At 40.9% G+C, this 13146-nt stretch overlaps 1 protein-coding gene and 2 non-coding genes across 3 annotated transcripts; 2 read left to right on the top strand and 1 right to left on the bottom strand.

Moving 5' to 3' along the window:
- Positions 1-2767: 2767 nt before the first annotated feature.
- On the top strand, positions 2768-2839 carry trnac-gca (transfer RNA cysteine (anticodon GCA)). The gene has a single exon. It is a non-coding gene; the product is annotated as a tRNA-Cys (tRNA).
- A 3992-nt stretch (positions 2840-6831) lies between these two features.
- Positions 6832-6913, top strand: trnal-uag (transfer RNA leucine (anticodon UAG)). Its single transcript has one exon. It is a non-coding gene; the product is annotated as a tRNA-Leu (tRNA).
- A 4150-nt stretch (positions 6914-11063) lies between these two features.
- Positions 11064-12323, bottom strand: LOC116677252 (zinc finger protein 239-like). Its single transcript, XM_032507853.1, has 2 exons — positions 11931-12323; positions 11064-11678 (listed from the first exon to the last, which is right to left on the bottom strand). Exons 1-2 carry the CDS (start codon positions 12284-12286, stop codon positions 11258-11260), a joined length of 777 nt encoding a protein of 258 aa, XP_032363744.1. The 5' UTR covers positions 12287-12323; the 3' UTR covers positions 11064-11257.
- Between the last annotated feature and the right edge of the window lie 823 nt (positions 12324-13146).

The following is a 13146-nucleotide window of genomic DNA, read 5'->3' as shown; positions in this document are numbered from 1 at the left end:
AATCTTTTTATTTTGGTGCGGTCACTTGTCAAAGATAAAAAAACATGAATTTGTTTTCATATGCTCACAGCGTGTATTGAAGTCACTTACTTTTTTTTTCAGTTGTTTGTCCTTTCTGATTGTTCTTTATGAACATTAATTGTACAAAGAATTAGGAATATTATAAGATTTATGCCTGTTTGTAAAACATGTTCTCACGTTGTGAAGGTTTGAAATTGAGCCTAAAGTCCGTAGGGTCCATTTCCCGAGGAACATTAGTTCCCTCTGCTCTTTTGAGGCAAATTAGATATTTTTAAACCCCCACACATTCAGTAGGGTCCGCTATGTTGGGCTTTTTCTCTCCGTTTGATAAGAGCCGCATTTTCCCTTTTTCCATATTCTTCCCTCCTCGTTACTGTCCATTAGAAGCTGCTGCTCATTGGATGAACATTTGGCGCATGCGTCTTCTCATCTCTGCATCAGTAAATCTGTGATCGATACCGTGGTCTATTTGAGAAAGCCGTGAACGTGCACTATCCCGGCTATCTACACCTGGCTTGACATAGCTCCACCTTTCATCCTGGCTTGGCAAACGTGCAACCGATTAGCCGAGATGAGCAGGTCACACTAAGTCAAGCTGCGCTTTTTCACTTATCCTGGATATCTTCATTCTACTTTCGTGCAACAGGCCCCAGGGCAACTAAAGTGTATAATTAAACACGATAAATTGTACATTTTGGTGTTATTTCGTTTTTCTAAAGATATCCTAACACAATACCTGCATTATATTGCAATTAGGTATTTATCATGACAGATTATAGAGTTTAGAATCTTGTTCCAGTACTTTTGGAATCCCGGGAGTTGTAGTGTTAATGTTGGAGACGCTACTCGGAAAGAAAGAAAATCAAAACAGCTGTTCCCTTTTTATTTAGTTGCTTGGTTTTATTTTAAATTTAGCCACCAGTTTTATCTTGTGTTAAAACATGGCTAACATGCTATGTCTAATCGTTTTTAAATTTTTATTTTATTTCTGGAAATCACTTGCGCCCCCCCTCTCTGGCTCGCGACCCCCCTGGGGGTCCCGACCCCCACTTTGGGAATCACTAATGTAGTTTTAATGTCATTGTTTTTGTTTTTTTGTTTTTTCCTGCAGTATATGGTGAAGGATGAGAATGTGCTGCTTGAAGACATTTAAACACATCCATGGTGTTTAAATGTGTTGTCCAAAGAGTGTCGGCTCAGAGCGGCTACCGAAAGAAAGAACTGGTGGTGTCATGTGACCTGAGGCGAGGAGGGCGTCACTTGGCCGAGGAGAGTCGCCTTCAAGCAAAAATACTATTACTGGAAGACCAGTTGTTTCTGGCCACAACAGTGTTTGATGGTTAGTGTTTGGGTGTAGTTGTGGTGTGCATGTTGTCTCATTTATAACTGGTCTTATGGTTGATTGTAGTATTTGTTAAACTGAAGTAAAAGTTACCATCTTACACTTAAAGTAATGTTACCAGCAATAGTTCAGGAAGTTGAACATGAATATTATTGTTTCTGATATTCATTATGAAATGTAATGTCCTTCTGTGTAAAGTCTGTTTACAATGTTGCATATGTAGATTGTGATTTGGGACAGTAAAAACTAAAACGGGACGTTACATAAGGTAGTTATTACTTGCATTTAATCTTCAAATATGCGTCACATCGCCTGAAATCTTAGACCCTCAGGATTCAGATAAGACCACATTCAAAAATACTATGATATAAGCAGGTAAAACTGCAATCAAGTAATAATACTGAAAAGGAAAGCAGCAATCAAAGTGTGCAAACTTACCTGCACATTCTTACATTTACCCGGTTCGGCGACATTGTGCCATTGAGTTTTTATTTTATTTTATTTTTTATGAGTTGCCAACAGTCCAAGGAATAGTAATATCAAAGCCATTTTGTCCAAATCTAGCCATTTGTCTCACAGTCTTGAAGTTTCTGACCGAATTACAATGTAAACACGGGAAACAGTGGTTCACTTCCGCACATATTTTCCAATCTTTTTCCTCAAGCGAGAAGTCTAACTCTAAATTTGGGTGTTAACATTGTTCTGCAAAGTCTTACGATTCAAACCAGACCTCATGAGGCAATCTGTTCCCGGGATGCAGAGATGGACAGCTTGGAAGCCAATGAAGTCTGGGCATTCGATTTGGACCATCCTCGTTTCGATCAACAGTTATATCAACCAGTATCAATGTCATGTTGCGTGCATTGGTGAGCGTATTGTTTATGAACAGAGCGACTTTTAGTGATTTGTCTACTAGCTGGAAACATATTACACACTTGTAAAGATGTTGGAGGAAAAAGTGGATCATGGCGGGGGAGGCAGCTGCTATATTGGTCAAAGACCAAATAAGAAGTAATTCCTCTTCTGAAAGTGAAGTTTACATACATTATTACATTATATTATTTTGAGTAGTTATAGTGTGAAAACTGATTTCTGTCGGTTTGTAAGCAAGGGGGAGGGTGCTGTGTGTGTGCGTTTGTGTGCTTCTGTGTGCTTGTGGTCGAGCATGTACTGTAACAGTGTGGATCCTTGTGTGGACCACGTTTCTTCTGCGCTTAGTGTTGACATCTATTGTAATTAACATAAATTCAGCTGGGCCTTTATAGAAGAGTACACTGTTTCTTTCTTTAACTCCCTTTCATACAGTAGATGAGATTTGATACTTTCTCAGACTGTGAAGGTAACCACATGGTGGAGGCCCAGCCATTGTTTTACTGCCCATAAGCTATCCCACATAGAGTGTGTGGGGGTATAGCTCAGTGGTAGAGCATTTGACTGCAGATCTAGAGGTCCCCAGTTCAAATCTGGGTGCCCCCTGCAACGATGGTGTGTAGGTGATCATCTTTATGATAGTACTTGGTGATACTGGATAAAAGCTTGCATTTAACTAATGTCTTCTTTCCAGAGGCCCTTGTGCTTTCTCCCCTCTCAGACTGCTGCTGCCGTGGTCCTGCTGGACGCCCTACTATGCCCTGCCCTACTACTATTATTAGTATTAGTTCCATTACCTTTACTGCTGCCATAATTACCACCAGTCCTCTTTCATTCTCCTCCCTCTCTCTCTCTCTCTCTCCTCTCTCTCTCTCTCTCTCTCTACTAAGTAACATTTGCAAAATTTAGTGGTGGGATTTGAACCCACACCCCAGAGAACTGGAGTCTAAATCCAGCACCTTAGACCACTCAGCACACTACCTGCGCACACCATCACACCACCAATCGTGACACACACACGGACCGTAACTAATGGTATGATTGTTAATGTCATTGGAAACAAACTTTTGCAAGGAAAAAGTCAATACTTTATTGAAAAAGGCCAGTACTTAGTCTCCACCTGCTGAAGAGTAAACTTACACAGCATCTCAATTTACTTCATCCATAAAATAGAAACTGTGCTCATACCTGCCGTAACACCCATAACACTGGAGCATAATACAATAAATATACTACACTACAGTACAAGTACATAAATACAGTAAAATAGAAAGTGTAAAACATGTACATTTAAAGTGCTTGTTGTGCTGTCTGAAAATTGAATTATCACTGAATAAAAGAAGAAACCTGGGTAAACACTTGTAATGGTAATGTTGTATATGGCTTCAAAACCTTTAAATGCAACTGCTGTGGCTGGAACTCAAACCTGGGATAAATGCTTGCACTGCTACGATATAAATCATAGACGAAAGGAAACACACCTGTTGTCTTTCGGCTGGACAATACAACACTCACTGCAAATCTCTGAAATAACCATAGACCCACAATTTCCATTCACATGCTTGTGCTATTGTTCAACCACCTGTCACTGTATTTTCAGCATCAGTTGTGTTTTTTTGTCTGTAAACACCTGCCCCGTGTGAGGGTTGAACTCACAACCTTCGATGCTGACTGCGCCCCAACGAGGCTATAAAAGCTGCTGAAATGGTCGGGAAATTTCAGAAATACTAACAATTTGGTCTTTAATCCATAAAAACAATGTTTCTGGAAACCTATGTACTCACACAAAGGCTAAGATTGACCCTAGATGCTTTGTCATGACCCCATGAACAACCAGGACAAAAGACCGTGTGCAAAGGTTGAAGGAAATGCGATTATATTACTACAATAAAAGAAATGACAATTCAATGATGGTGGTAGTCAGTTTAGTCAGTGGTGAGTGTGTATGCATGGATGAGTGTGAGGTATGGTGTCAGTGATTTATGCTGGACAGTGTAAACTAACAAAGATGAGGGGGAGAGGTGCTGGACTGAGAGACCTCTAGGGCAATCACAGATGCACAACCAATAATAAAACACTACTGAGTGAATGCGTTCAGAAAATGAAGAACATTGTTCAGAAAGCTTAATGAAGCTTCATTTGACCATAACTATTAACTACCTGAAAGAAATAAGTCTCTGGAAATATTATGACCTAAGCAATTAGACAAAATAGTGCAACGTAATTTGAACCGCTCCTAGAAAGAAACCATAGGTAGCCATTGAATTCGAAACTTCTGAAGTTATTGTTGATCTCAGAAACAATGATGAACGACACCATCCTATCACAACGCCCATGCTTGTTTCTTGGTTATGCAAATACTGGAAGTCTACTTATTAAGAGTATGCATTCCCATTTTTCCTAATTGATTGAAAAAAGCCTTCCTGAGATTGTTGATCTCAGAAATAACCAGAATCACACTTCCATGTATGTGCTATGTGCCAGTGTTCAATCACCTGTCATGTATTACCCGCATCAGATGTGTTTTTTTATTTTAAAACACATACCCCGTGCGAGGGTTGAACTCACAACCTTCAGATTATGAGACTGACACACTGCCTACTACGCCAACGAGGCTATGAAAGTGATTGCAATGGTTGGGAAAGTTTCGGAAATACTAACAATTGGTCATCAATCTTAATAAAAACAATGTATGTGGAGACCTATGTATTCACACAAAGGCTAAGATCAACCCTAGATGCTTTGTCATGACCCAGAACATATTTGTCCACTTTCTCATCTTCTTTTCTCACCAATCAAACTCAAAGCTCCTTTCCATTTTTTGCCAATCCTGACCAGACTTCATATCCATTTCTTGTCAATCAAAAAGGCGCCTCCTCTTGGCAACGCCCATCTCCATTTCCTACCAATCCAAACGCATTTTCTGCTTAAGAGAGACTTTGCATTTATAATTTGGAACTAACGAAGGCAAGGAGGTCTTCTCTGTATTATCTCTGGAAACAATAATAATTCATGTGCTTTGTTTGCTACTGTCGATAGGTTAACAACCCTCCAGTACCAGTAGCATCTGAACTGTTATCTAACAAGGCCTGCAATGACTTTGCCTCCTTCTTCATAGACAAAATCCAGAAGATTAGACAAAAAATAGTCAGTGCCTCCATATCCAGTACAGGATATGTGTTGTCACAGTGTTCAAGCAAAACTAGTTCCAATATGAAAGAATTTCATACAATCAACCATAAAACCTGTGAAGCATGCACGCTACCACTGAGCTACATCCCCTAAAGAGTGTCAGATCCAGGGGGGCCCCGTGTTATCACATTCACAGAATGAGAAGTGCGTATGGCTATGGTAGCTCCGTTCGATAGCTCAGTTGGTAGAGTGGAGGATTGTAGAGGTATAGAGCTGAAATCCTCAGGTCGCTGGTTCAAATCCGGCTCTAAGGTGCACCTTTTTTCCAGAGGCTACCTTCAAGGATCAATAAAGTGTTTTTGATTCTGATGTACAGATGGATGGTTGACCTAAAAGCACAATACTTCTTCCCGAGACATAACAAGAAACAAAAAAAAAATAGGTGTGGGAGACAGAGTTAAGCCCTGACAGAATAGAGAACTACAGACAAACCATGTGAAATAGTGCCAAGTGTGACCAGAAGAACTGGAAAAAACTAGAACTATAAAGTACAAACCTTTCTTTAAGAAATCTTTATTGTGCTCACAAGGGCCCTTATTTATGAAATGTGCATACGACCTAAAACAGGCGTAGGACGGGGGTACGCCGATTCCTACGCAGAGTACGGCATTTATCAATTTGAACGTGAGCGTGGGCTGCGAAAAAAATCTCACGTCTGGTCCCACCTTCATGAGCCGTCTCTCTGCCTGCATATATATTTGAGTGGGATGCAGGGGACCTCTCTCTGTTACGAGCAACTGGGAGGGGCAAACGGAAGGACCTCATGGTGGTGCCACTGCTGGACCAGGTGCGCATGGAGCCATCAAGAAGGGCACTATCAAGAAGGGGGGTGTTGTCCTGACCAAGTATGGCTGTGCCAGAGGGTCCACGTCTCTGGAATTCTTTCATTGCCACCTGACCAGGTTCATTCTGTCTAAGTAGTAGTGTTTTCATGATTGTACTTTGTTTTTGAATGGTAAATGAACCACTGTGCTGGAATTTGTAATCAAAAACATGACCTTTCCCATTTTGACAAACTGTTTTGAACACTTGAGGTATTTCAATGAAGTCTTTGGTCTTGGACAGTTACCTTGCAATCTAAAACTGTATATCCTATTGTCTCTGGAACAATAGTTGGCAGTTGGAGGAGTAATGGCTCTTTACAGTGAATATGCAAAAGAAGATGTTCATAAATTCAGCCCAGGTAAATGCTCAGCCCATATTAACACAGACCTAAACCTACTCACTTAATGCTGGTTACAATATTCTAATAATCAACAATGCCAGAGAAAATGACAAAGAGTGACAACATTTTCCCATAAAGTATTGGCTTTTTCCTTGCGAAAGTTTTATTCCAATGACATTGACAAATATACCGTTAGTTACGGTCCCTGTGTGTCTCACGATGTGGAGTACTGATACATGCAGGTAGTGTGGCCGAGTGGTCTAAGGCACTGGATTTAGGCTCCAGTCTCTCTGGAGGCGTGGGTTCAAATCCCACCACTGCCATTTGCTGATGTTACATAGGTGGAAGACAAACCATATGTTGACTTGAATTTGTATCAGTTACATTATACTCTTATGACATAGCTTGGTGAAGTGACTAAAGTCATTAGTGGCAACGTATTAGACTCCTTGCTGAATCTGTTGTTTTTATCTTTACTGGCAATTCCCTGTTTTTAAATGAACCCCAATCTTAAGTGTTCAATGTGAAATACTCATTCATCAACAAATTGTCGGTAACTATGACGGGGCGCATACGCTACCACTACCATCCAAAGACTGAGACTGCAGGTATATGTTATATGCCCGTATATGTTTAACGTGTTCATATGTTCTGTTAATTTTCACATGTTTAAAATCTTCAGTTAACCTAGTCATTCTCCATTTCCCCACAGTAATCCCTCAGCTTTCTTGTGCGCACATTTTAACATCTAAAACTACGGCGCCATTCCTCGCCTAAAACAATATGAGTCATTCCAGTAAGTGAAAAGGAAACTCACATCTACAAAGACAAACATTATAGATGGGACTCCCTGATGGTCTAGTGGCTAGGATTCGGTGCTCTCACCGCCGCGGCCCGGTTCAATTCCCGGTCAGGGAATGGTCAGGACTTGACAGATACAGATGTAACATTTGAAAGAGAAACATTTTGGTTAACTTAGATATGTCAAATTCTTCCTCATTAGTTTAACGCTAGACCCCAACACTTTTAAAGAGTACCATTTCCTTTAAATCAGACCCCCGACAACTGATGTATCCTTTTGTCGTCTTTGATGGGTCATAAATACTTCATCTGCATTATATCATAATTCATCTAACAATTATTTTCCTTTTTCAAACAGTAACTAAACCCCTGACCAACATTTTTTACCTGAAAACCAATGTATGTGAGTGTCAAGTAAAGTTATTGTTGGATTCAGGTCCAAATGTGGACATTTTAGTGCAATGCAAGGTGCATAACAGATTGCTTTCTACTTACCTGGAGCGATGCAGAGCAGGGGGGGCCAACTAGTCAAGGAACAGCAAGAGACTTGGTATTTAAGAATACAAACTGACTATGTGACAGATGTGTAATCTGTCATGTCCTGCCTTCTGAAGCTCTAGCCAGGCGCCATTCCTCTTCACCATCTACACCACAGACTTCAACCACCACACAGAGTCCTGCCATCTTCAGAAGTTTTCTGATGACTCTGCTGTGGTTGGATGTATCAGCGAGGGGGACGAGGCTGAGTACAGAGCTGTGGTGGGGGACTTTGTCACATGGAGTGAGCTGAACCATCTACAGCTCAACGAAGATGGTTGACAGAGACGTAGTATTCATCCTCAGCCCTTTAAGACAGAGACGTAGTATTCATCTTCAGCCCTTTAAGACAGAGACGTAGTATTCATCCTCAGCCCTTTAAGAAAGAGACGTAGTATTCATCCTCAGCCCTTTAAGAAAGAGACGTAGTATTCATCCTCAGCCCTTTAAGAAAGAGACATAGTATTCATCCTCAGCCCTTTAAGACAGAGACGTAGTATTCATCCTCAGTCCTTTAAGAAAGAGACGTAGTATTCATCCTCAGCCCTTTAAGAAAGAGACGTAGTATTCATCCTCAGCCCTTTAAGAAAGAGACGTAGTATTCATCCTCAGCCCTTTAAGACAGAGATGTAGTATTCATCCTCAGCCCTTTAAGACAGAGACGATGTATTCATCCTCAGCCCTTTAAGACAGAAACGTAGTATTCATCCTCAGCCCTTTAAGAAAGAGACGTAGTATTCATCCTCAGCCCTTTAAGAAAGAGACGTAGTATTCATCCTCAGCCCTTTAAGACAGAGACGTTGTATTCATCCTCAGCCCTTTAAGACAGAAACGTAGTATTCATCCTCAGCCCTTTAAGACAGAGACGTAGTATTCATCCTCAGCCCTTTAAGACAGAGACGTAGTATTCATCCTCAGCCCTTTAAGACAGAGACGATGTATTCATCCTCAGCCCTTTAAGACAGAACGTAGTATTAATCCTCAGCCCTTTAAGACAGAGACGTTGTATTCATCCTCAGCCCTTTAAGACAGAAACGTAGTATTCATCCTCAGCCCTTTAAGAAAGAGACGTAGTATTCATCCTCAGCCGTTTAAGACAGAGACGTAGTATTCATCCTCAGCCCTTTAAGACAGAGACGTAGTATTCATCCTCAGCCCTTTAAGACAGAGACGTAGTATTCATCCTCAGCCCTTTAAGACAGAGACCAACCCTGGCAGCAAGAACTCATAAATTTCAACTATTTTTTTTTTAATTAAAGACAAATCTATACAAATACATACACATGTAATAATGTGGGATACATTATTCTCATTAACAACAGATGTCACACATGACCTTTAAGACTTTAAGAAAGGTTAACACACCTAAGTAGCCCGTATGAGCAGATGTATGAGAATAATTTAGCCTGTCTCCTACATACATTGTCCTAGGGAAAGGGGGGGCAATTAATTTACCCAAGGGGCCACACGAGAAACAGGGGCTGTTGTGGAGGAAGAATCAAGGTAGTAAGTATTAAAAGCTAAATGTACAACGTATACGTCGATGTATATGTCACACGGAGGCCACTTGGAGAGATACCTGCTGCTGTACAAGTTGTTGATCTTCAGCTCATTAGATGGTCAGTTAGCTCCATCTAGTGGACAGATAGTAGAACTCCATCATCTGATGGGGGACTTCTCTCACACTGACTGGCTCTGGGAACAGGTTGGACTGGTTCTGACGTCTCTCTGACTCTGTAGTTATGAAGATGTCACGGCGTCATCGGATCAAATGCACAACACAGAAATTCATACGTAGTAGAATTATTCTATTAATGTTAAGAAGTAACACAGTTGTAGAAGAAAGACATCCCTTTATACGTATAACAGGTGAGGGGAAATTCACATTGTTCACTCAGTTTGGTACATTTAATTCACACTTGACAGTGAGGTATTGACAGAGGTGGAAAATAAGGAAATACATTACTTACGTTACTGTATTGAGCAGTTTTTAAAAGGTACTTGACTTTAAGGTAAAGGATTGTATTTTGCTACATTACAAATCCTATCGTTACTGAGTAAAAAGAAGTTTACTAATGAAAACTGAAAGGAAGAAAAATAAAAAATAAAATCACACCGGCTATAACCACTACACCAGACCTGGGCTTTCTTTTTTGTGCCAACGTATGCAGCTTCTTCTTCTCTGGTTGCAAGGCGCAATTAAAAAGAAGTAGAAGAAGTGTAACGTGTGGCAACGGTCGGACCCATGGATGCATTAAGAGAACGGTCGGACCCCTGTGGCGGCGAGCTGAGACCTGAATGGGAGACATTAACATGGACGGGAATCAGCTGTTATCCCTCAAAAACATCAGCTCATGGGAAAGAAAGAGAGGTTGATACAGAGCGCCGAGGTTTTAACCAAACATGGACGCACAACATCGCCACAACACTACGCCATTTTCTGAAGGGAAGTTCCAATGAAAACCACATATCTCCAGATGTGTGTTGATGTTGAATGTTTGTGATAACCTGAAGTATGATGTCATAAGAGTGTTATTAAAAGAATAAATCTGTAAAATAAGAAGAAACTAAATGTCAAAGTTCAACTCAGTTCAGTTTATTTAAGAAGAAGACAGATCAAATGAATAAAACAAATTATTATACATGGGTTAAAAATCCCAGAATTAGCCAAAAGCTCGCAAACCTCCCCTTGAACACAATCAGCTGTTCTCATGGCACAGGGAACATTTCACGAGTAGAAGGAAAAATGGGTCAATACAATTTCAGCAAATTATACATCAAAAAAGAATGAAAGACTCTTGGCTCTCTTGGCTGGCTACAAGAAGCATTTCCAAGCTGTGATACTCCCAAGGTAACTCTGCAGGGTGCCCAAACTTTTGCAGATGTCATTTTTTAGTTTTCAGTTATTTTGAAAGTGTAAATAATAGAAATACAAGCTAACTTTTTGTGACATAATATACAAATGTCTAATCTGTCCGTCTGTGTTGTTTTTCAGACAACAGCAGTGACCAGTACTAGTCGTTGCTAGTTAGTGTCTGTTAGCTCACAGGTGCACCTAATGTCCTCGCATCCGCTGCCTCTCCACAAACTAAGCAAATCAATATGATTTAATATAATAATTAATCGTGATCTCAATATTGATCAAAATAATCGAGATTATCATCTTGGCCATAATCGTGCAGCCCTAATTTATAATACAGGATACTTGATTACATTAACATATACACATATCTATCTAGATAGATATAGTTATTGTTTATTTTTTCTTGAAGCTGCACTTTTATATGTCTCTTAGTAGTTTTGCTTATTTAAAGCTAATTACTATTAGACTATTTTGGGTTCTCTCTGGTGTGAACACGCTGGTGCCTTTTAAGACTACCGCTCTCAGAAAATGTTTTACCACATAGTTCACAGCTGTACGGCTTCTCTCCAGTGTGTCTGCGTTGATGTTTTATAAGGGTACTACTCAAAGAAAACATTTTCCCACAGTGTTCACACCAGTACGGTTTCTCTCCGGTGTGAACACGCTGGTGGATTACGAGGTTAACCCTCCCAGAAAAGGTTTTACTACATAGATCACAGCTGTACGGCTTTTCTCCAGTGTGAATGCGTTGATGTGTTTTAAGGCCACTACTCCGAGAAAACATTTTCCCACATTGTTCACACGAGTACGGCTTCTCTCCGGTGTGAACACGCTTGTGAAATTTAAGGCTGCTACTCTGAGAAAACACTTTCCCACAGTGTTCACAGCTGTACGGCTTCTCTCCAGTGTGAATGCGCTGGTGTCCTTTAAGATAACTAATCCGAGAAAATGTTTCCCCACACTGTTCACACCAAAACGGCTTCTTTCCAGTGTGAACTAACTGGTGTTTTTTAAAGCCATTTCTATGAGTAAAGGCTTTCCCACATAGATCACAGCTGTACGGCTTCTCTCCAGTGTGAATCTGCTGGTGAGATTTAAAGCCACTATAATAAGTAAAGGTTTTTCCACATTGTTCACACCGGTACGGTTTCTCTCCGGTGTGAACACGTTGATGGATTACTAGGCCATCCCTCCTAGAAAAGGTTTTACCACATTGATCACAGCTGTACGGCCTCTCTCCAGTGTGACTGCGTTGATGTATTATTAACGTACTCTTCAGTGTGAAAGCTGCCCCACATTGATCACAGCTGTGTAGATTGTCTCCAGTGTGAACTCTCTGATGAATCTTTAAAGTTCCAGATGTTGTGAAGGCTTTGTCACAGTAGGCTCGTTCGAGATGAGCCAGGTCTGCGCAGAATCGATCACCGGCGATCGGCGCCCGTTGCATGCCGGTTAGATTTGTGTCCGACTTGATCCCGACTTGCTCTGACGTCATGCACACGTGGGCAACGGAAATCTCACGAGAGCAAGGCGGCCGCAGTTCTGAGACGCAGGCGGCGCAGTTGCTTTTCACCGACTGTAAGAGCCAGGCGGACCCAGAGCATGCTGGGAAACGCCGGCTTTTCAGCTGATTTAACACCTGATTGGTTTACAACATGATGACGTTTTATATAAACTTTTTACTGTTTTTGAATCGGAGGGATTTTAATTGCTATTTGTCTGATTTAAAGACTTATTCTGTACATAACACATGTTGTGAGGCTGATAGTTAAGTTTAGAAGTCAAAGAGATAAATCCGTTCAGATCACGGATCATCTCCAGTCTGTTGTTCATTAAAATCAGCAACAGATCTCATGTAGAGCACTTTGCCAGCTACTCTGTCATAATTAAAACAACTGGAGACTGTGTACCAGCTGATGTGTGGGTCTGATTATATTTGTTAAATCGGAATCGCACCACAGTGTTTTCATCACTTCCTGTCCAGCCTGAAGGAGCTGGAATCGGCTGGAAACTGTCCGACTTTACCGCAGCTTTTTGTCACCGCCCCCCGCTGCTGCCGCCTGCTCTCGTCCACTTTACAGGCGAGGCGCAGTTCATCTCGAACGAGCCTAGTGTTGACAGTGGTGCCATTTTGGTCCTTCTCCTCTTCTCTGTTTCTATAGCAACAGACAAACAAAGCAAGAGACAGAGGGAGAGTTAGTGAACAACCTTCTTAAACCCTGGACTTGCCCTTACTCACTTTCACTCTTCATACAATAATTTGACAAAATGAAGTAAAATATGTGCTGGTTGCAGACATTTTTTTATGGAAGTAAATGTAATGCTCATAACTTTTATAAGTTGAGAAATATTCTA

The sequence above is a fragment of the Etheostoma spectabile genome, unplaced genomic scaffold (assembly GCF_008692095.1).
Source record: "Etheostoma spectabile isolate EspeVRDwgs_2016 unplaced genomic scaffold, UIUC_Espe_1.0 scaffold00004708, whole genome shotgun sequence".
In the NCBI taxonomy this organism is placed as follows: Eukaryota; Metazoa; Chordata; class Actinopteri; order Perciformes; family Percidae; genus Etheostoma; species Etheostoma spectabile.
This window is presented reverse-complemented; position numbering and strand designations above follow the sequence as displayed.

Bases quoted from the DNA above. Each gene is read 5' to 3' on its own strand.
- LOC116677252 (XM_032507853.1), bottom strand. From the start codon at position 12,286: ATGACGTCAGAGCAAGTCGGGATCAAGTCGGACACAAATCTAACCGGC. The intron at 11,679-11,930 runs GTGTGAACAATG...GAAGCCGTACAG, and splicing joins ACCGGAGAGAAACCGTACCG to CTGTGAACACTGTGGGAAAG.